At 44.6% G+C, this 20,834-nt stretch overlaps 9 protein-coding genes across 9 annotated transcripts; 5 read left to right on the top strand and 4 right to left on the bottom strand.

The window, feature by feature from the left end:
- Positions 1 to 65: 65 nt before the first annotated feature.
- On the bottom strand, positions 66 to 1,209 carry M431DRAFT_499992 (hypothetical protein; the record flags this gene model as incomplete). The annotated part of the gene is made up of 3 exons (XM_024917871.1): positions 66 to 122; positions 253 to 893; positions 966 to 1,209. 3 exons carry the CDS (start codon positions 1,207 to 1,209, stop codon positions 66 to 68), a joined length of 942 nt encoding a protein of 313 aa, XP_024769655.1.
- A 721-nt stretch (positions 1,210 to 1,930) lies between these two features.
- M431DRAFT_524443 (hypothetical protein) lies at positions 1,931 to 3,594 on the top strand (the record flags this gene model as incomplete). Its single annotated transcript, XM_024920577.1, has 3 exons — positions 1,931 to 2,341; positions 2,405 to 3,050; positions 3,113 to 3,594. The coding sequence occupies 3 exons, from the start codon at positions 1,931 to 1,933 to the stop codon at positions 3,544 to 3,546; spliced, it is 1,491 nt and encodes a 496-aa protein (XP_024769654.1). The 3' UTR covers positions 3,547 to 3,594.
- Positions 3,595 to 3,719: 125 nt separating this feature from the next.
- Positions 3,720 to 5,513, bottom strand: M431DRAFT_96587 (hypothetical protein; the record flags this gene model as incomplete). The annotated part of the gene is made up of 4 exons (XM_024924840.1): positions 3,720 to 4,381; positions 4,446 to 4,926; positions 4,985 to 5,257; positions 5,316 to 5,513. The coding sequence occupies 4 exons, from the start codon at positions 5,511 to 5,513 to the stop codon at positions 3,720 to 3,722; spliced, it is 1,614 nt and encodes a 537-aa protein (XP_024769653.1).
- Positions 5,514 to 6,705: 1,192 nt separating this feature from the next.
- M431DRAFT_96951 (hypothetical protein) lies at positions 6,706 to 8,406 on the top strand (the record flags this gene model as incomplete). Its single annotated transcript, XM_024924884.1, has 3 exons — positions 6,706 to 6,941; positions 6,998 to 7,450; positions 7,509 to 8,406. The coding sequence occupies 3 exons, from the start codon at positions 6,706 to 6,708 to the stop codon at positions 8,404 to 8,406; spliced, it is 1,587 nt and encodes a 528-aa protein (XP_024769652.1).
- Positions 8,407 to 9,540: 1,134 nt separating this feature from the next.
- On the bottom strand, positions 9,541 to 10,644 carry M431DRAFT_153133 (hypothetical protein; the record flags this gene model as incomplete). Its single annotated transcript, XM_024912870.1, has 3 exons — positions 9,541 to 10,079; positions 10,142 to 10,393; positions 10,458 to 10,644. 3 exons carry the CDS (start codon positions 10,642 to 10,644, stop codon positions 9,652 to 9,654), a joined length of 867 nt encoding a protein of 288 aa, XP_024769651.1. The 3' UTR covers positions 9,541 to 9,651.
- A 2,327-nt stretch (positions 10,645 to 12,971) lies between these two features.
- M431DRAFT_524440 (hypothetical protein) lies at positions 12,972 to 14,535 on the top strand. The gene is made up of 5 exons (XM_024920576.1): positions 12,972 to 13,190; positions 13,258 to 13,384; positions 13,462 to 13,585; positions 13,644 to 14,083; positions 14,137 to 14,535. Exons 1-5 carry the CDS (start codon positions 13,044 to 13,046, stop codon positions 14,448 to 14,450), a joined length of 1,152 nt encoding a protein of 383 aa, XP_024769650.1. The 5' UTR covers positions 12,972 to 13,043; the 3' UTR covers positions 14,451 to 14,535.
- A 227-nt stretch (positions 14,536 to 14,762) lies between these two features.
- On the top strand, positions 14,763 to 16,075 carry M431DRAFT_512713 (hypothetical protein). The gene has a single exon (XM_024919891.1). The coding sequence runs from the start codon at positions 14,797 to 14,799 to the stop codon at positions 15,886 to 15,888; it is 1,092 nt and encodes a 363-aa protein (XP_024769649.1). The 5' UTR covers positions 14,763 to 14,796; the 3' UTR covers positions 15,889 to 16,075.
- A 1-nt stretch (position 16,076) lies between these two features.
- M431DRAFT_542560 (hypothetical protein) lies at positions 16,077 to 17,853 on the bottom strand. The gene is made up of 3 exons (XM_024921128.1): positions 17,676 to 17,853; positions 16,418 to 17,578; positions 16,077 to 16,344 (listed from the first exon to the last, which is right to left on the bottom strand). The coding sequence occupies exons 1-3, from the start codon at positions 17,813 to 17,815 to the stop codon at positions 16,266 to 16,268; spliced, it is 1,380 nt and encodes a 459-aa protein (XP_024769648.1). The 5' UTR covers positions 17,816 to 17,853; the 3' UTR covers positions 16,077 to 16,265.
- Positions 17,854 to 18,318: 465 nt separating this feature from the next.
- Positions 18,319 to 20,440, top strand: M431DRAFT_20418 (hypothetical protein; the record flags this gene model as incomplete). Its single annotated transcript, XM_024913369.1, has 6 exons — positions 18,319 to 18,543; positions 18,632 to 18,712; positions 18,783 to 18,814; positions 18,876 to 19,473; positions 19,669 to 19,769; positions 19,820 to 20,440. The coding sequence occupies 6 exons, from the start codon at positions 18,319 to 18,321 to the stop codon at positions 20,316 to 20,318; spliced, it is 1,536 nt and encodes a 511-aa protein (XP_024769647.1). The 3' UTR covers positions 20,319 to 20,440.
- Positions 20,441 to 20,834: the final 394 nt, after the last annotated feature.

Raw genomic sequence — 20,834 nt, 5'->3', positions numbered from 1 at the left:
TTCCGATTGGATTGCTAGAGAATCTCGTATGTTGTGTCTCTTGTGACATTCAAGAAGAAAAGAGCTTAGGTGCTAAGGCAGCCAGCTATATTTTGGAGATGGGGGTCCCTAAATGTACCTATCTACATACTTAACACTATAAGAGAGTGCATACTTAAATTACCTACCTATCACTAGATATAAAATTTGTGACGGCCGCTATGTTCGTTTTGCAACTTGAAACCACGAAAGCAAATGCTTTTGTTCATGAACCTTTCTATCGCCTGCCTCCCACGAAACAGATTCCTCACGCAGTAGCACGGCTGGGTCAAATAACAGAAGGACAGTCACAGTAATCACCATGAGAGTCGCGTCGAGTGCAATAAAGTACCCCTCGTGGGTAATCAAGAACCCCGTCCACCCCTCAGCCAATTCGATCGTGCGGTAGATGGACCGGATGTATATCATCAAAAACGCAACGAAGAGCCCTATCAGAACGAGCTTTATAGGTCTCTTTATCACTAGGCCCCTAGCCCGACGGAGGAAGTCAACGACGAGTAGAGCAAAGACACTCATTGTAAACAATTGGAATGCGATCCCGGCAACCATAATGTGAGTTCCAGTTGATGAGTCGCCGTTGACCTCAACAGTAGCTCTGGCTGCCAAAGCCCCGCCAACGGCTTGCACGACAAGAGAGATGACGTCGCATGTGCAGAATATTATAGCATAGTAGCTGGGTGAGAGGCTGCTTGTTTGCGGGCCAAGTTCATTTATTAGAGTGCCAAGGAGGACATAAAGGCCGGCTGCAAAAAAAGTTGGCGCAATAATGAGAGTGGTGATTTGCATCAAAAATGCATCGTGATTGTAGGGGCACTTGGCGTTCCATGTTCGGCCAGCCCAACCTATCGCTTCGGCTATATATGATATACTAGTTAGCATCACAACCAAATTGCATAATAGGAGGTAGGAGAGAAGGGAAAGTGTACTGAGAGCTCCAATGGCGAAGAGTATAGACGTCCAGCGTCTGAAACGGATCGCCTGAATAACATGACCGATCAAAGCTAATCCAAAGAGGACATCGAAGGCGATGCCAGCCCCGAGACTTGGCCAATATCCATAATCATTCTTTATCTGAGGAAGAAGTTGTGGAAAACATCCAGTACGTATATGAAGAATTTGGTTCCAGAGATTTGGATCGATACCTGCAGGTGGAGGAGGAAGAGAGCTCATGCCGAATATCTGTGTTGGGTCGACCAAAGACCAAAGAGACTCAATATGGAAGTTTTCACAGGGTAATAGGGAGTTGTATAAGTCAAAAGAGATATGAGGGGTCAAAGCAAGGCACCCGTTGCGTAAAAGAAAACGCAGAATAACAAAATACAACTATCTCCATAAGGAGACTGGATTAGCCTACTGGCTGAAGGAATGTTACCAAAAATACAACAGACGGCTCAGCCATGTAATCGACGCCTATGGATTACCAACATAATGAGAATGGAGACACTAACAATGTAATTTTATGCACTGAAACTGTTTTGGTACACAATAAGCAATGTGCGCGCGCTGCCTCGAGGCTATCTTGGCTCTCCACTGACCGTCCACTGTTGCTGCACTATCTGGCGCTTGCGGGACAATTGTTCTGGAGTGAATGAACTTTGGCGGAGTCCCATTGTCTCCATCACACTAAATTACAGTGCTGATGGTGTGTAATTGATGATGGCGGGGAGTGAGTCGGTCAAAACCGGCACACATCATGTTAGTGGGGTGAAACACAGATGCCTTGCAGACTTGTTGGCGGCAGTCCCCAAACTGTCGGATTCAAAGGGCCAGCACAGAGAGCCGTTGAACGTTTGCGAGGCTAATATTGTCATGCATAAGCCCATTCTTACCGATTATTTCTTGATATTTTTTTTCCTTTAGCAGTATTGTCACGGCATATTATACTACCATGATGTATTACTACTACTATTTGTTGCTCTTGGGATTGGCTTATTGGGCTGTCCAGAGATTAATCTTGTCACTCGAGCAGCGTAAATTCGCCAGGAAAAATGGATGCCAACCTTGCCAGCGTATACCACAGAAAGAAAGACTCATTGGCTATGGCCTATACCGGCAAGAAGTCACTCTAGCTCGGGAGGGCCGATCTTTGCAGGAAGCACAGAATCGCTTTCAACTGTTTGGCGACACATTTTCTGGAGTTGTCATGGGGCAGTTTTTCATTAGTACAATAGATCCGGAAAACGTCAAGGCTTTGTTGTCCAGCCAATTCAGCGACTTTGACAGTGGCAAGAAAGGTCTTTTTGGTCCTTTCATAGGAGATAGTATGTTGACTACGGATGGAGCTTTGTGGAAGCATTCAAGGGTTCGAAGCAGCCCCCCTCAATTTTACCTAGAAGAGGTTTCGTTTCTCATACATTTTCTTTAGGCACTGGTTCGCCCACATCTTGGCAAGGGCCAAGTAGAAGATCTCAGCAAGCTGGAAGGTCACATACAAAACTTACTTACATGCCTCCCCAAGGATGGTTCCACAGTAGATCTACAGCAATTATTCTTCCGGCTTACATTTGACAATGTTGTTGAGCTTTTTCTAGATAAAAAGGTGTCTACTTTGAATTGTCAACCAGGATCCCGTCTACACAAGGTCGTTGAAGCTTTTGAGAACGTTGGTAACTTGGTCAACCGGCGTGCCGCTCTAGGCCCTCTCCTGCTTTTTTACCGGGATACCGAGATGAATGCCACGTGCAAGATCCTACATGACTTCGTGGATGATATTATTGAAAAGGCTTACTTGAAACGGAAAACACGAAAAGATCACAAATCGCTCAACTCTTTCCTGGATAGCATTCTTGACAGCACGGATGACCTCGTGAAAATTCGGTTTGAGGTTTTGGGTTTGCTTCTCGCTGGACGGGATACAGCAGCCAGCGTAATGAGCAATTTGTTTTTTGTCTTGGCAAGACGACCGGATATTTGGCAGAAACTTCAAGGAGAAATAGAATACCTTGAACAACGAAAGCCAACATATGACGACCTTAGGGGACTAAAATACTTGCGACAGGTAATCGATGAGAGTAAGTATAACCTGATAAAAGTCATATTTAATAACATACTTACCAACATGGTTTCGTTGTAGCTATGAGATTATATCCTCCAGTCCCAGGACTCTTCCGCGCTGCAAATCGTACCACTATACTCCCTCGTGGTGGAGGTCACGATGGTCGATCTCCTGTTCTCGTTCCCAAAGGAACTGTGATAAGCTGTTCCACATTCAGCCTCCAGCGTCGCGAAGATGTATTTGGGCCTGATGCGCAGGAATTCCGACCAGAGCGGTGGGATAGTCTAAACCCACACTGGGAGTTTTTGCCGTTTAGCGTTGGCCCAAGGGTTTGTATGGGCCAAACATATGCATATGCAGAGATGATATACATATTGAGCCGAATGTTACAAGAATTCCAGCAGGTGGAGAAGCGGAGTGAGAAACCTTGGGTAGAAAAATGGTCTATCACTTTGTTGAATGGATCCGGTACCAAGGTTGGGTTGATTCCGAAGACAAGAGCAATCGAATAGATGCGAGAAAAAACGCAATGTCTACAGACTGGTGCTCCAGTATGTTTTAGTTCTTTATAGGAAAATCCACCATTGCCTAAACACAATTTTGCCATTCCTCTAGTGATTTCTAAAAGTGTGAATGTAACAAATTATTCTTAATAAAAAATACATTATTTACTACAATATATCCATTATAGCAGCGTCACTTTCACCTTCAGCCCTTGAGGCTTAAGACTCGTCCCCTTTTGTATGATCGGGTGCCAACCGGGAATTGCCTCTTCAAATCGGAACTTTGACACCAAAACCGCCAAGAATACTTTCAGGCTCAGTGTGGCAAAGTCTTTGCCAATGCAGATACGTGGCCCGCTGGAAAATGTCAAAAAGGCCTGAGAGCTCTTGGCTCCGCCACTATACGACTCCTCCCAGCGTTCGACTCTGAACTCGTCTGCATCGTCTCCCCACAGCTCCTGTGATCGATTGACGGCATACGGACTGACCATGATTTGTTTTCCCTTTGGAATATGGAGATCACCGACCAGAGTTCCGTTGCCTGCTTCTCTCATCATTGCTGGAAACGCTGGATAAAGTCTAAAGACCTCCATCAGGAAGCATCGCAGGTACGTTAGAGAGTTGATCTCATCAAGTGTCATCTCTTTTCCTTTCATGTTTCTTGTTGCTGCTAGCAGTTCGGCCCGCAGCTTATCTTGGATAATGGGGTGCTGCGCGAGTTTGAAGATGGCCCACGCCAACGTTATGGCTGTAGATTCATGTCCGGCAGCGAGAATTGTCAAAATGTGGCTAAGAATCTCGCTTTCATCTTCAAGGCCAGAAGCAATAATAGCAGAGAGAATATCTGTCACAAATTGTGAGTGGTGTTAGAGCAAGAGTGTGTGCCGTTGACTGGATTATTAGCCTACCTTTTTCCCGTACATCTATATTGTCATTTTTATCATCCTCAATCTCTTGCTTTTTTTGCCTAATCTGAGCTAAGCAGAAATCTTGTAAGAAGGTCATGCCCTGATGGAACTCCTGGATTGGTTTCAATGGCAATTTGAAGAGCAGATGCGGTGAAATTATTGCGGGAAGAGTTGCGCCGAAAAATTTCTCGGTCGCGGTTTGATTCTCAAATGATGGAAAGACGCGCTGATATGCTTTTAAAATGGGTTGATCAGGCCGTGTCACGGAGTCGAAATCAACACCCAGAGTGGTTACACCAATGACATCGAGAGTCGCTGCCATGGTCAGAGGATGCATAAAAAGTATGTCCGAGTTGCCATCAAATTTGGTAACAAGCTCTTGCATCTTGTCTGCCAAGATAAGGGCTTTCGCCCACATCTGAGGAACGAGACGTCTGTTACGACTCATCCCAAATATAGGCGTAAGGAGTTTTTTTTGTCGCTATGAGGAAAGTTAGAGTCGATGATGACAGTCTGAGATGCAAATTGAGACCACGTACTTTATGGACAGAACCCTCAGCAGCAACGAGGCCAACCCCTAAGCTCTCAACAAGTCCATCTCGAACCGCAGCGGGTTTATGAAACAAATACGGCTGGGTCATGACCGTCGTCACTGCTTGTGAACTCTTGGGGATGAGATAGTCAAATGGGCCCAGAAACACACGATAAAAGCCACTAGTAGTGGTTGGCACCGTACGCTGCCAGCGTACCAGTGGAAATCCCCATGGCTCGCTCAGAAATGGGATCAAGTTGCCCAAGATAAAGGGAGTATCCTAGCAAAAGTGAGTCATATTTCATACCTGAGAATCTCATAGTGTTCGGATCTCGTACTTTAGGATGGGGCAGACTTTTCGTTGGCGATATGAACCACCGGTAGATTAAACTTGAGAATACCAATGATATAGCTAGCTGGGCTACTGTAGATGCTAGAAGACCAAGTAGAATTGCAGTGTATGAGGCGCCATGGAGCTTGAGATACGAGGTGACGCCAACCGCGACGACCAGTGCAAGCAGTGACTGGACACCCATCTCTGCTAATTTTCGAGAGTATGCAATACGGAGTATTAATGTGACAGTATGCGAGTGAATGCCTGAAAAATGAGAACTTATAACGAGCATAAAAGACACACGACACGAAATACCGTCAAGTGTAGGTGACTCCTGCTCTCGAGTGTCAAGTAGGCAAGCATAGGGTGAATTCCGCCTTGGGCTTGAGCCACAACAAGCCCATTAAATTATTCATATCTTGAAGTCCCAAACTGCGAGCAGACTCACAATTGTGAGCTGATTAGGTTCGTGTTGGTGCTGATGGGGTGTGTATAGCATAGAATCAGCCACCAGGGCATGATGACACGGACCGAGTTTATTGCTACTAAACACGTCCCTTCCAAGACTAATTTCCCTCAATAAATCTGATAGATCACACAATCCTGATGGATTCGCGAGTAAACACTTGAGTCACGATGGGGTCTGTGATGACGCCCATCCATATTGTCTTTTGGGCCAGTTGGTGTTGCTTGATTACTTTTTGTGGACCTGCCACAGCCACCAGGCACAGGCCTCGATCATCCACAGTTTATTACTATAGCCGAGCCTTACTTTAGCGCCAGTAATCTCCATTTGACACCACCGTCGGTCTAACATGAACACAGGCGTTTCCCTGTCCCTCCTGCGTAATCCCGTACGAACTGTAAGATCCTATGTTGCATTAAAAGATCTCGCTTATCACTAGCCAAATAGAGGATAGAAGAGATGCACAAAGAACTTTAATCAGGCAATGTTATCGAGGAGAACGCCGTCGTGGCCTATTTTTAGAGGTTCTGCCCAAGAAACGGTATTGTAGATGATTGGCTGAAGTAACATATCCTACTGGTTCGTGGATCTAAAATCGCGCGCCCGTTGCACACTACCCGATGCAGGAGCATATTATAGACAAGCCCACGTTGGACCAAGGATGAAACAAAACTCTTCTAAGCACTCGTAAGATTGACGATAAGCGACGTAGTCGACAAGGAACTTCCTGCAGGTAAGTATTCAGTTTGTGCTAATATCCCTAGAGCTTACCGCACATATAATTACTTTCCCGACATTCTCTAACACGCAAAAATACATAATTGGGATCTGGCGTCGTCATTCATACACGTACATAGCCAGACCATATTGAGTGTGAGCCATACCATCAGTGGTCTCTCACAAAGAGGGAGTCTCACAGCTACCAACAATGGATATTCACACAACCTCTTCCTCCTTACCCCTTGACAACCTCACCGGGGAGGCTACCAGACACTCGTCGGTATATGTTGGTCTCGGTTTCTGTGTCCTTCTAGCTCTCTGGCACTATTTTGACGTCTCGGGGCACGATCCTAGAGAGCCACCTATTGTGAAGCCATCTATACCACTCATTGGTCATTTTGTAGGGTTTTATAGGTATGGAGTCAGTTATATGGACCGTATGAGGTAAGAACAACTGATATCCCTTGAATATGGATGCTTTTGCATACTAAATTGACAAGGCATCACACATCATGGCCTGCCTATACACTCAGTGTCATGGGCCACAAAACGTATGTTGTCACAACGCCGGGACTATCACATGCCGCTCTGAAGTCCAAATCAATGTCTATGGAGCCTCTTATCGCATATGTGGCGCCTAAGATGTTGGGTCTAAGCAAGGATGCAGGCCACCATTTTGGTATCGACCACACAGGCTTTTACAACGGCTCCCCAGCCCTAAGAGAACGACGTGAAGAGTTCGGTCACGCACTTGCCCCTGGTCCGGGTGTTAATCTGCCTGGCCAGATGTGCTCAGATGTAGTAGCAGAAGCTGTGAATGCGTTTGATGCAGAATGGGCAACAAGAGACTTTTACCAATGGCTACGGGATGTCATTACACTGGGCACAGCTAATGGCTTATACGGGCCAAGAAGCCCAGTGGCTCTTGATAAGAGCATCATTGAAGACATCTGGTAAGAGATTCCAAAGCTCTTTCATACGTTCTAATACTCAAAGAATATATAATTACAGGACTTTTGATGAGAACCAACTACGGCTTAGCTGGGGCTTCCTCCCCAATCTCATCGCACCCACTGGTGTCCGTACTCTCAACAAAATCTCCAAGGCTTTCGAACAATTCTTCCAAAGTGGAAATGAAAGTTTTGCTAGTGATGCTGTGAAGCTAGGCATTACCACTGCACGCAAGATGGACGTCAGCATCGAGGACTACTCTCGTATCGAAGTGTTCAATGTATCCGTCGCTACGGTTAACACTGTTCCTACAGCTGTTGCCATGATACAAAATATTCTTGCCAACTCGAATTTGTTACAAGCCCTCCGTAAAGAGCTTGAATCCGTTCTGACTGTCAAAGAAACTCCTGACGGTCGCCAAGCGGAGCTTGATATTGGGCGCGCCGAGACTGAATGCCCATTACTCCATGCTTGTTATCAGGAGGCTCTCCGCATTGGTTCTACGCCGACATGTAATCGAGCGGTTCTCGAAGACGTTGTACTCACCGACCCAGATACTGGACGTGAGGTTTTATTTAAAAAGGGTTGGAGAGTGTCTATACCTACATTCCTCCTGCATAACCGGGATACGTTTTGGGGTGGAGACGCTGAAACTTTTGGACCTGAAAAGTTTCTACCAGGCGGCATTGCAACGGACAGTAAAGGCAAAGTCAAGACTCAGGGATTTGTACCATATGGCGGTGGGGCTCACTTGTGTCCTGGTCGCCATCTCGCCAAGATGGAGATCCTTGCTTCTGGCGCTCTGGTTATTATGGCTCTAGACTGTGAAGCCGAGAATGGATTTGTTACGCAGAATTATGCGTTGAATGCAGGAGCGAAGAAGCCAATCGGGCTAGATAACGTTAAGATGAGGCGGCGACCGGGCTGGGAGGATGTAGAGTGGAAGGTGAAGATTTAAACCTGTATAGTACTGTACATCTTGCTACGTTTGATAGTCGAACTACACTAATAGGCTATAAATGCTTTTCCCTATGTCTTTTTCTATCTCCCTCTCTTTTCTTACCTCTTTTGCTCAGACCATTATGCTGGTTGACAAACATGGCCTTGGATGTCATCCACTGCCTAATATGGCCCATAATCAGTCAAAATACCCAAAGATCTGACGTTGAGGATCGACTAATGCTTAATAGCTCTAGCATCCCGGTAATTGTTTATGAATCTTCCATTCTAGTATACGAGAACAAATGTTAATTTTTACCTCTTATCCAAAAAAAAAAAATGAGAAGGACGAAATTTTCGTCTCCTGTTGATCCTCTGATCAAAAGCAACGCTCCTCCATGAACATGCAAAAGACGTATATAACTTCAGCCACCGCATATTCACCATGCTGCCTCATTATACTTGACAAAATCCTTAGTTCTTATTCTTACCTTCCATACCCGTAGGTCTCACATGTCTCTGCTCTAAGGATTGGAAGGCCTTCTCAAAGAAATACTATCAATTTTCCGGTAACGGCATCGGATTTCGTAAAGTAACCACTTTTATATTTCGGTCTTATATCTGCAAGGAACACTGAAACACTCACACTCACTCAGAGAAAGCAGAAAGTGGACCGGAGACGTAGTACAAAGAACACAAAACGATTGCGTCGATAGATGAGACTTCTTCAAAATTTGGAAAGACTTGGCTGAAGAGATTGATAGCAAGATAGATATCTGTAGTATTTTCACGATATCGAGAATGTTGCGGTAATAGAAGTATTGATCACTACCTAGAATTGAGGTAGTTGTTTCATCAAGGACTTAAATTGGCATTGAAACGCCAAATGACCAAAGCAGATGCTGTTCAAGTAGCCGAAGAATAAATGTCACTGAACTAATATATGCAATCGAGTAACTCTCTTCCAGACTCTTGAATAAGAATAGTACTATTCTTGCGACTGTAGTGACAGCCCTTCAACATGGACACAAAAATTAGTATGGAGTATGTGCACAGTCAATGGTATAGAACTCCCATTGCACGACAGTGTCAGTTGGCGTTATAATGATATGGATTATTAGAAGATATTCCGGGATAAAAACTAATAACAGGACTTGATAACACCCAGAAGAAGTTCAATTTTATGCTAGAAAGCGGGTAACATATGTGTATCTCGAACTTTCTGCTCTAGTAGCTCTATAATTTGATCTTGGACTCTATGAAATTAGATCTCGTGCATTGAATTGTTGTAAAGGGCCTGCTTTTGAAGGAGAGGGCTCATTTCTCCGGGATATTTCCAAAGAAACCAAGCAACAACCAAGAACATTGGCAGGGCATCCAGACAATAGACAAAAACCTCTGTAGTCAGCAAGTATCCATTACTGCCCTGGCAATACTCGATAAGACGGAAGATATTTCGAATGATGATAAGCGCACTTGCAGCATAGAGTGCGTGGAGATAGCTTCTCCATTTTATATCGGCCTGGTGACTTCGTGCGGTCGGAGCTAGTATCATTCGACGGTGGAATATAAGTGCTATGACAACAAAGAGCCCAAACCAGAGAAGCTGCAACACCAGGCCTCCAATGATTATATTATTTCCCGCATCGAATTCGGCCTTGTTGGTCTTTGCAGAAGCCAGCATACCGCCTCCTATTCTGATGTTAGATATGTCTCCCAAACGGTGTGCAATATGCCTTGACTTTAAAACCTACCACCAGCAAGAAGAAGAAAGCAGATCACATCACCGCAAACAAATATCTTGGTAAGCCATGTTCGCTTTATAATCGCATGCTTTTCTCCATCGACAAGCTCAATAATGCGTCCAAGTGACATATAGACCGATGCTGCAAATAAGGCTGGAGCAAGTAATATAAATAGTGTTTGGACAAGATATGGTGTCTCAGTCCAACATCCAGGCTTCTGCTCTGCTGAAACAGCCCTGCCAACGAAGCCAACAAACTCAACTATTCGAAGCGGTCAGTTACTTGCAACTTCCTCGGGTAGTATCATTTCTCTCGGGCTATGTACATAAGCAACCAATTACCAATGGCGTCAAAAACCATGCTCTTGCTCTGACCATGCGAAAGGAATGGCCGGCAAGTGATAAAAAGAAGAGTGCGCTGAAAATCCCTGCAGCCGCAAGAGATGGGACATATTTATAATAGGAGTATGACACGTGCTGCCAGTCCGCAATACAATTATCACCGGAACTCATTTTGAATTGTTGAAAAAGAAATATTATGAATGACAATATAGTGTCGAACAGGAGAAACGAAGGTGACTGAGAGGTAACGAAGCGAATGTTGGCGCGTAATCTAATTAAAAATCATAGACACACATGATGCTTTTAGAGTCTTAAATATGTTACAATGGAAGGCTTTCCCCCTTTTCAAAAAGGCTGTGCTCTCAGATTTTCCAATCTTGAAACGCGCGTCTCCCAGAGGTATCACCTAGCCGCGCCAGAACACGTCGGGATTCGGGGCAAATCGATACTGCGTGTGGCCTGTAGACAGCTCAAGAACCCCGGGATAAGATTTTACGCGTTTCCATTATTTAAGGACAGCCTATGACAGTAGATTCCTAGCTCAAGATAGTGCTAAGGTTTAGGTATAGGCGCATCTGTTGTTTATCTGTCCCTTGAATTGGAGATAAACGCTGACATCTGGATAGAGGCGCAGTCAATCTGTCCCCACATAGACGCATTAATACGAAGTAAACTGTAGTATTTATTGCGAAGCCACATTGCTTAATGTGAGCTGTAATCTTCGGCGCTTGCAATTAGTTGTATCAGCATTTTTTTCAGATGTTGAGTGTTGAAAGATAATCGTAAATTGCAAAGAGAACATCGTCGGAAATTTTCCAAATCTCCCATAGGAGAAGGCACTTTGCTTTTGGATCATGAACATATTTTGTTTGCGACAGACTCACTCAACCTGTAGAGTCTTTTCATTTTTCTCGTAGACCATATTGTATAGTTCAATGAATCAATAATCATCCGTCATCTGCGGAAGGGTGAAGAGGTCGACTCTCCCCAGTCGTCAAGATCTGCCCAATCAGGTAAATTTCTGCTTTCCGGTGCACGGGTTTCGCTTAAGCGGAATTCCTAAAGCCAGTTGTTCTCAAAGAGTATAGGGTATCGGAGGCCTCGTCATGGTGTTTGTTGACAATACTCTTTGTCCTTTAACAGCCGAGTCGGTATATATATGCCCGATAAGAAAGGGGAAAAGGCAGTTCGAGAAGTCTCAGTTTGGCAAGAATGGCTTACAGCTTACTCATTCTCCTTCTCCTGCATCTCTCTGAATACGGTCGGCTAGCAAAAACTCCGCACTAGTGGAACGGTTCACTCTGGATTTGCCATCATTTTTCACATCAGCAGATGAACCAACCGCGTATTTGATTCCGTATCAAAGGAACGTAAAAAATGAAAAGAATTTGTCGGAAAGAGGTTCATAATTACAAATATTTTATTTTAGATACTTATGTAATAAATATGTCATCATAAGATCCATATGTTAGGTACCACAATGGCAAGCCCAGTCTGCTAGAACAAGCGTAGTTATCTGCTTACAATGTCGCCACCCCATGAGCTGTCTGACGATTCATCGTCTTGGCTATGGGCCGAGAATTTTGCTTTATATTTTTAATCCTTTGGTTCAAATTATATGGAGTAGTGAATACCTGTTGTTACCTCTGGTCAATACGTTAATTCGCTGGTTTCTTTATAAGCGCATGGTATTGTCTTGCCGTTTATAAGCACTGGGGGATATTCCTACGTGATGAAGCCATTGTTGAAAGATCCTACGTAAAGGGATGAGTCAGTTCTCGATTTGCGCCGCGTATAATTCTCAGTCATGCTTCGTAGTACTGTAGATAACCTATACACAACGTCCATAATAAAGTTACTTGATATGCATATATTTTTGGCCCCAACTACATAAAGCCAGCCAATTTCCCAAAGCCCAGGTATTTTGATCATTATCTTACTAATTCTTATGCAACTCTTGGCTTTGTACTATTACGCACTACGTCAACCCATATATTTGCGATCTATTACTTGTATTTGAGTTTTTGTATTAGCTCGGTTCTGTCAACAGGTCGAGACTCGCTGACTAAAGAAAGTAAGCTCGCTTTAACACCTTTGCTACCTAGGTGGCCCAGTATCCTGTCCTAAAAGACTGGTACCATTCAAACTTGTCTACGATTCATGCCATCTTCCTCCCTTGTGTCATTTCGCAGGAATTTAATTGGAACGCCCATCAACTTCAGCAATCCTGAAGGAGTATTAAGCATTTAGTAACTGCAGTAGTGCCAACAGATAGCTTCGAAGGAAGTGGCGCAGTGGATGTACTTCACTACTAGTATGCACCAGTGCAGCTAGCATTACCGTTACTATCAGGTTCTGCCAATGGGCTGCAGCTTAAGCATCGTGGGCATTATTCGCCCAGGAAATAGCCTTCCATCTTTCGATATTATCATGGTTCTATTATAACAGTCTCTTAGTCCATGTATCTTTAACCAATTTATTACTTAAGTACGCTCTCTCTCCCAACTAGACTTTTACTGTTCGCATTCGTTGAACATCAAGCCAAAAACCAGTCAACATCTCAGTCCACGATGTTGAGCCTTGCATCACAGCTCGAAGCTGCCGCCAGTTCCCCGCCCATTGATGCTGGGGAACGACGCGCGCTCTATGACGCTGCTAAGAAACTACTGAATGTTACCGAGGACCCATTTGATACCATCTACCGAGTGAACAATTCAGTAAGTCAAATATACCAATACGGTGTTTCACTCAGTAGTGGGGCACAACTAACATGTTCTTCGGCAGCCCATGATCCTTACTTTCTCTCATATTGCTTGTGAGCTCGGAATTTTCAACTCGCTCGCCAATTCTATGGTTCCAGTCACGACTACGACACTCGCCCAGTCCTCGAAAGCTGATCCATTGCTACTTAGTATGCTCATCACCCTTGCTTTCAACGACGTTGAGTATATTTTATATAGTTTAACGCATACTAATCCATATCTCAAGGCCGTATTCTTCGCTTCTTAGCCTCTCATGATCTTATCATGGAGGCTGATGAGAACAGCTATGCTGCCACTACAATTACTCGCACCTTAGCTCGCCCAGGCTTTAAAGCAGGAATCGCGCATTCGTAGGTCAAATTCTCTTACACAGCGCTCCTGTTTCCGCACTAATTCGGTGATCAATAGATTCATGGCCATTATGCCGTGTCTTTTGGCTGCACCTCAATTTTTAGCCGATACGAAGTATGCCAACCCAGATGACTTGGTGCATAGTCCCTTCCAAGCCGCCCACAACACCAAAGAACCAGCATTTGCATGGGCTATGAGACAACCAAGAATCATGGACGATTTTAACCTGTGGATGTCTGAGCTTCATGATGGCCGGAAATCTTGGCTGGATGTTTTTGATTTCGCCGAACACGCTTCAAATCCTTCTGCAGACACCCTTCTCTTTGTGGACATTGGCGGTGGCATTGGCCAGCAGTGCGCTTTGCTCAAGAAAGTCCATCCTAAGTTGCTAGGCCGTGTTGTGCTACAAGACCAACCTTTTGTTATTCCACAAGCTATTCCAGTTGAAGGAGTCGAGAAACAAAGCTATGATATCTGGACCGAGCAGCCACTTAAAGGTACGCCCACAGTAAGCCATTCGCGTCTGCGAGTATACTGAACACAATAACAGGTGCAAAGGTGTATTACCTCCGTAACATACTACATGATTACCCAGACGAAAAGAGTATCGCCATCATTCAGAATACTCTGTCCGCGATGTCTTCAGAATCGGTACTCGTTATCGACGAGATTATTATTCCTAACAAAGGCGCCCACTCGCGATCAACCGAAATCGACATGACCATGATGGTTAGCTTTGCCTCAACTGAAAGAACTGAAAAGCAGTGGATTAGTCTGCTTAACAACGCTGGCCTAAAAGTCTTGAGCAAAAACGTATACAATGATGCCACGGGACAGAGCGCCATTATAGCAGTACCCGAATAAGCACGCATATGGAGATTCATATAATTACCGAGGATATAGCTCGGGAAATATTAGCTTGTAAAGAAGTTCAATGCATCATTTGACCAACATTATTAGATACCTGGCAATGCAGCTGCTCTTTTTTTTTTCCCCTTTGCCACACCCGAGAATAAGCGCCGTGCGGTGTGATCCTTCTTTAGATGTATAGGTTGTATATTTGCTACGTCTTTGTGGCGTCATCAAGCATCATGGCTCTGGAGCCCTAGGTGAAGTGTTCTACACAGCCGGGTCTCATATATTACAATTCATGTGGTTAATTTCCCTTCATCCAACTAATTTCTCCAATAAGCCATTCTTATTATCAACAATGCAACCGACAGAGCGACTAATCCTTGGCCCTAAGTCCAGAGTCTCGTTGCTTGGTTCACAAGCTCAGGATAGAGAAATTCCCACTAGTCTACCAATCACAAATGTCCGTACACATCCTCGCGTTTCAGACGGTAAGGAAGATGCCAGTATCTTCTTTATTGGAACCGCTACAACTGTCCTGGAATGGGGCGGTTTTCGCATTTTGACAGATCCGAACTTTTTGCATGCGGGAGACCATGTTCATTTAGGGCCTGGTGTTACTTCCCGGCGCAAGACCAATCCTGCTGTTGACCTCGACAAATTGCCTCAAATGGACTGCATTCTGTTGTCTCACTACCATGAAGATCATTTTGATCAGCTGGTTGAGGACTCACTCAATCGGGACTTTCCGATTATTACGACTCCTCATGCCAAAGCATGTTTGACATCCAAGTCTATCCCTGAGCCTTTCAGGGCTATTCACGACCTGGACGTTTTCGAGAGTATACTACTGGAAGACCCAACAAGCATACATACCGACCCAACAAATGGTAACTCAACCACATCTGTGATTAGAGTGACCGGTATGCCCGGAAAACATATCCCCCCGGGCCCTCTGTCTGTCATCAATGATATACTGAGTGCTGTACCACCCACAAATGGATGGCTCCTGGAGTTGGGATGGATCACTACTAATTGTGATCACCACTTCGACCAGAATACTGATGAGGAACTCAAGACGGGTTACCGCATATACATTTCAGGAGATACTCTTTTCGTCGATGAGTTGAAAGAGATACCAGAGCGACTCAATGGCAAGAGAATTGATCTTATGCTAGTTCATCTGGGAGGCACAACTATTCCGGGGCCCTCTGCGCCATTGGTCATGGTCACTATGGATGCCAAACAAGGAATCCAGATGATCCATCTTATTGACCCAGATATTACGATACCAATTCATTTTGATGATTATGACATTTTCCTGTCACCACTGTCAGATTTCAAGAATGAAGTCGAACAGGAAGGCCTGCGAGAGCGTGTTGTGTATCTTGAGAGAGGGGATCAGTATCGTTTTACTGTGCAAGATTCTTTTCATGATGGTGATCAGTAACTCTGACCAGCTCGCAAACACAGAAGGTACAATATTAAAATAAATGCTACCATTGTATTGAAGATGCAACTAATTTCGGACTATTGTTCTTGGATATGGTATCATCTCCAATCACGAGCACAGTTCTGCATTTATATTTATCTATGATGTTGTTTGTGATGGCATATAACTAGTAAATATAATGAGGTATTATTGTATTTCATATAAGTGAATATTTTCTCAGCTTTCTATTCTTTAGCTCAAATGAATGCCGTTTTGCTCACTTGACATGCAATGTCCAGTATCTGACCAACATTGCACCATACAAAATTTTAAGCACAATCAGTGTTGAATGCTACTGTTGAAACACAATTCATGTTAGACCTGTAATCCTACTATTAGGGTGTTTCCTGCTTCCTGAGTTTGCCATTTACAATCGTGTAGTTGGCATCAATCTCTCTGTTTTCATGCTGACCTCTATGACAAAGTGGTCAGTAAATGAAACCTCTATGGAATGAAAGAAATACTACTATTCTTAACTGCAACTTACAAATTACTTGTAATAGGTAGAGAATACTGATCAAACTTGCCCATGCAAGGCGGGCCCTTGCAAACGCTCGTCGTTCGCTTGGTTAGGTTGTATCGAACATGAGCCAAAGTTGTCTGGGCACCTTTGTATGGATAATCTGGTACGTTCTTGACCGTGCAATCCTCCATGTGTTGACAGACAGATGAAGGCAGTGACAAATGATCGCAGAACGCTTCGGTTATTTTCTCTTCCGTGAGCTGTTTGTTATTCGATGGCCGGACTCTTTGTGCGACTCTGACGGCGCGGAACCAACTGCTACCACCGGGGTAACGATCGTTCCATTGACTTGCTTGGAAGGATTCGCTGGTGAAATGATTCGATGCTACCACAAAGTTATCTCCGTTGGAAGGATATCCGAGGTGAACAGCGCCTGGCGTAATCTCCAAAGACATGATAAAGTTGTCTGCAGTTCCGACAATGAGCTTGTTCGATAGGTGTCTCGGGGCATTTTTGACGTTTATAAGTGCATTGGCAAAATTGGTGTTGTGCAAGAACTGTCGGCGGACCAGCGACATTGGTAAGAGTGGTTCCTGTGGACTCCCTGGAGGCAGAGAGAGATTCAGTGGGAAGTAATCTTCAGTTGACATGAGAGAGCTCGCGCAGACGCCAAGTCCTGCAGAGTTAAAGCCTGAGCGACCCAACTGGCCCGCTTCAGTCATTACAAACATAGCGGGTAGATCTTCAGATGCATCTGGGTGGATCTCTAGGTATACAGCCGTATCTTTAAGGTAAACGTTGGCTGACATATCCCAATTTTGGGCCAAGATAATGTCACCATTGCTCATCGACTCAGCAAGGAATCCAGCAGTGGTACATTCTTGAAGCTCTTGCATATCTGAGATATCATCGCCCAAAACTGCGTTTTGGGTTCGGTTGTCACCATTTTGAGTTCCATGGGCATTTACGGCGGCTTTTGAGGGGCTTGTATTTGAGCTCGAGGGACAAGGTCGAATAGTTGATCCCCGAACCCTGGCAAGATCGTAACGGGCATTGAGGAACAAAATCTCATCCAAATCAACGCCGGCTCCATCTGCGATACCTTGAAGCTCCGGGAGTGCTTCGGGAAAATATTTCTCTATACCTGGGAGATATACCTCCTTGATGATGCGCAGAGACGTCTCCCTGCACATGGTCAGTAAATGTGGAATACAGATGCCTAAATACGGAAATATCTAATGGACCAGAAAAGGACTAGAAAATACAAGAGTTCAATCCATACCATGGAAGTAATTTTCCTGGGGCGTGATAGTGAGCAAGGCTATCAAGAATCTTCTGCCGAGCCTGTTCTCCATGGGTATGGCCACGTTCATATGGTAGTCCCCTGAGAACAATATGCTGATAGTTCGACGGCAGCATCATGGTGGATTGGCGCTAGGCAACCTAGCCTGTTCTGGTGAGCAGATTCTGGAGGCTGGCGATTGGCCAAAGAAACTTAACAGCCATTGGGAATTAGCAGGGAAAGATGGCCTTAATGTAGTAGTGCAGGAAGTGGCCATCCAAGGAGGTAATCGGACATAGAACGGCATAAAGATCTGTTCCGAAGATATCACTGAAGGTATCGCCATCTCGGCATGGCAACCATGTACGAGGCTAGCTTGTCTGGCTGTGGGTTTGTGGGGTCGGCATAGTAACCCTTCTTGGTAGTCATGGCGAGATGCCTATCTTCTCCCACCCTCGGCAGCTGTATAGCAAGCTCTCCTCACCTCTTGGCAAAGACCGAGATAAGCAGCGGCCAAAGCATTTCGATGGATGTAAAAAGTGTTTAAGAGGACAGTGCTCACCGGGATAATGGCTCTGGCAAGTATAATTACAAAACCTACAATTTTTGCAAGGCATAGCTGTCTTTTCGTGTGGAAACACCCATGGCTTCAGACAAGAATGCAATCAACTCAGCCCATCACGATGAACTTGTTGTAGAGCCGAGTGATGTTCATCAGATTGGGGAAGACATCTTTACCAAGAAGTTACACAAACATCACGATGATGCTCTTGACTTTCTCCAAACTACAGAGGATCAAGATTTCGTCTATACAGATCAGGAAGCGAGTAGTGTGCGGTGGAAAATCGATTTAATGCTAATGCCACTGGTGAGTATATTTGGCATCGTCCATGGAATGTTTTATAAGCTACCTATAGAGCTATGAAGAAGAACCTGCTGACAGAACTTCTTTCCAGCTACTTGGGACGTATACCTTGAATTTTCTAGATAAGGGAATTCTGTCTAACGCGTCAGTCTTTGGACTTAAAGATGATACGGTAAGTGTGTTTGTGGCGAAAGCTTTTAAGTCAGATACTAATGCTATTACAGCATCTCGTTGGTCAATAGTACAGCTGGGTTGCTAGCATTTTTTACTTTGGGTATGATGTTCCGCCGATACGAACGACGGTCGATGCATAACAACTAACGCTCATTCTTTAGCTATATGGTTGGACAGCCAGTCAATGCATACTTGCTTCACAAAGTCCCTATGGGTAAATGGTTGGCCGGTAATGTGTTTGGCTGGGGTGCCTGCATTTTACTAGGCATCACAGCCAAGAACTTTGCAGGCATTGCTACCTCACGCTTCTTCCTTGGCCTTTTTGAATCCGTTACGAACCCGGCATTTGTGCTGATCACCAGCCAATATTATACTCGCAAGGAACACTCTCTTCGTTCGTGTATATGGTGGGCAGGCAACTCTGTTGGGTCCTTTTTTGGAGATCTTATTGCCTACGGTATTGGCCATGGCCATGGCTCGCTTTCGCCGTGGAAGTACATGTTCATCACCTTTGGAGGGTTCACAGTCCTCTGGTCTATGGTCCTCATGCTATTCTTGCCCGATTCTCCGTGGAAGATGAAATTTTTGAACGAACGAGAGAAACGGATCGCTGTTTTGCGTGTAATGTCGAATCATACCGGGATAAGTTCTTCTCACTGGCAATGGAAACAAGCGGTCTCTGTTCTTGTGGACCCCCAAGCGTGGATATTCTTTTGTATTGCATTTATCCAATGCCTTCCAGGTGGTGGACTAACAGCAGTAAGTACAACTTATCCCCTTCACCTCTTCATTTTTTTTTTCTGAGGTGTCGAGCAATCGCTGCCCACATTTCGAGTCTTCGCTACTCCACATTTTCGCCGCCAGGTCGATGCTTTCAACGCAACGCTCATCTTATCCTACCTCTATCCAATCAATCACAAACCTAATGGGTTGCTAACTATGTTGACCTTCTAGTTCAACAAATTGATCTTAACGGGACTCGGATATACCAACCTCGAGGCGACTATATATTCTATGCCCGAGCATGCCATTCAGCTTTTCAGTGTCATTGTTGCGTAAGTTATTCTTCACCTCTTTTATACCTATAGTAGGCTAATGGTTCCAGTGGTATCGTCGGTTCTTATATAGGAAACGCTCGATGCGTCGTCATTATTTTATCCAACATTCCTCCTTTGGTTGGCAGCTTGATAGTGTATTACGTGCCGGCATCCGACAAACTCACTCGTTTGGCTGGCGTGTACATTCTCTTCACGAACACCATTAGCTATATAATGGTGTTGAGCCTCGTTGCTTCTAATTTCGCTGGAATGTCGCGCAAGACGGCCGTTTCTGCAGGAATATTTCTTGCTTATTCGGCCGGAAATCTTGTCGCACCACAGCTCTTCATTGACTCGGAGGCACCCCTCTACCCCACAGGCTTTCGGGGAATGATTGCCTCGTTTGTGGCTTTGATTGTGTTGGCGTTCATCTTGATGACCTACCTAATTTTACAAAACAAACAACGTGACAAGAAATATGGCAAAGTCGATCCAAATGCCATACAGGAAGATGACTTCCTTGACCTGACTGACAAAGAGCTGCATTACTTTCGATATGCTTGGTAGCTAGTTGCAATGTAACGAAGAAGATCTTGGTGGGAAGAAAGATGAAATAAATGACAGGATATGTAGTTGGAAAGAGTAGCAAGTTGGGTGATCCAATTCAATGTATATGTCCTAAGAAATGCACCACGTTGTTGAGAAAACTTTGTTGCTGTCGGTGTTATATACTGGAATTTCTTCATCAGTGAGGCAGATCGATGGACAAATAGCTGAACACCTTTGCAAGAATTGTTTACTCGCAATGAGAGAATGCTCGACTACGTTCTAAAATATTTAGATCGTTACGTGACCCCGTACTTTCATTACAGAATTGGGATTTTTTAACCTGTACTCACTATCGCCACATGTGACCTTTGAACCCACAGTAGATAGCTCCAATACCGCACTGCTGAGGGGACCTGGTATCACAGTGGCGTCTTCATATATAGCCTATATTTGTTCACCGCGCGCTAATTTGAACAGGCCACCAACAATCTTCCTTTGAGTCGCGGCTGAGTTTACATCCGTCTCTTATTGATC

This window comes from Trichoderma harzianum, assembly GCF_003025095.1.
Source record: "Trichoderma harzianum CBS 226.95 unplaced genomic scaffold M431scaffold_16, whole genome shotgun sequence".
Classification (NCBI taxonomy): Eukaryota; Fungi; Ascomycota; class Sordariomycetes; order Hypocreales; family Hypocreaceae; genus Trichoderma; species Trichoderma harzianum.
The sequence above is the reverse complement of the archived record's forward strand: the minus strand, read 5'-3'. Positions and strand labels throughout refer to the sequence as shown.

Coding starts and splice junctions, on each gene's coding strand:
- M431DRAFT_524440 (XM_024920576.1), top strand. CDS start 13,044: ATGTTGAGCCTTGCATCACAGCTCGAAGCTGCCGCCAGTTCCCCGCCC. Junction 13,385..13,461: donor AGCTGATCCATTGCTACTTA/GTATGCTCATCA, acceptor CCATATCTCAAG/GCCGTATTCTTCGCTTCTTA. Junction 14,084..14,136: donor GACCGAGCAGCCACTTAAAG/GTACGCCCACAG, acceptor ACACAATAACAG/GTGCAAAGGTGTATTACCTC.
- M431DRAFT_512713 (XM_024919891.1), top strand. CDS start 14,797: ATGCAACCGACAGAGCGACTAATCCTTGGCCCTAAGTCCAGAGTCTCG.
- M431DRAFT_542560 (XM_024921128.1), bottom strand. CDS start 17,815: ATGATGCTGCCGTCGAACTATCAGCATATTGTTCTCAGGGGACTACCA. Junction 17,579..17,675: donor CCAGGAAAATTACTTCCATG/GTATGGATTGAA, acceptor GACCATGTGCAG/GGAGACGTCTCTGCGCATCA. Junction 16,345..16,417: donor CTACCTATTACAAGTAATTT/GTAAGTTGCAGT, acceptor ACTTTGTCATAG/AGGTCAGCATGAAAACAGAG.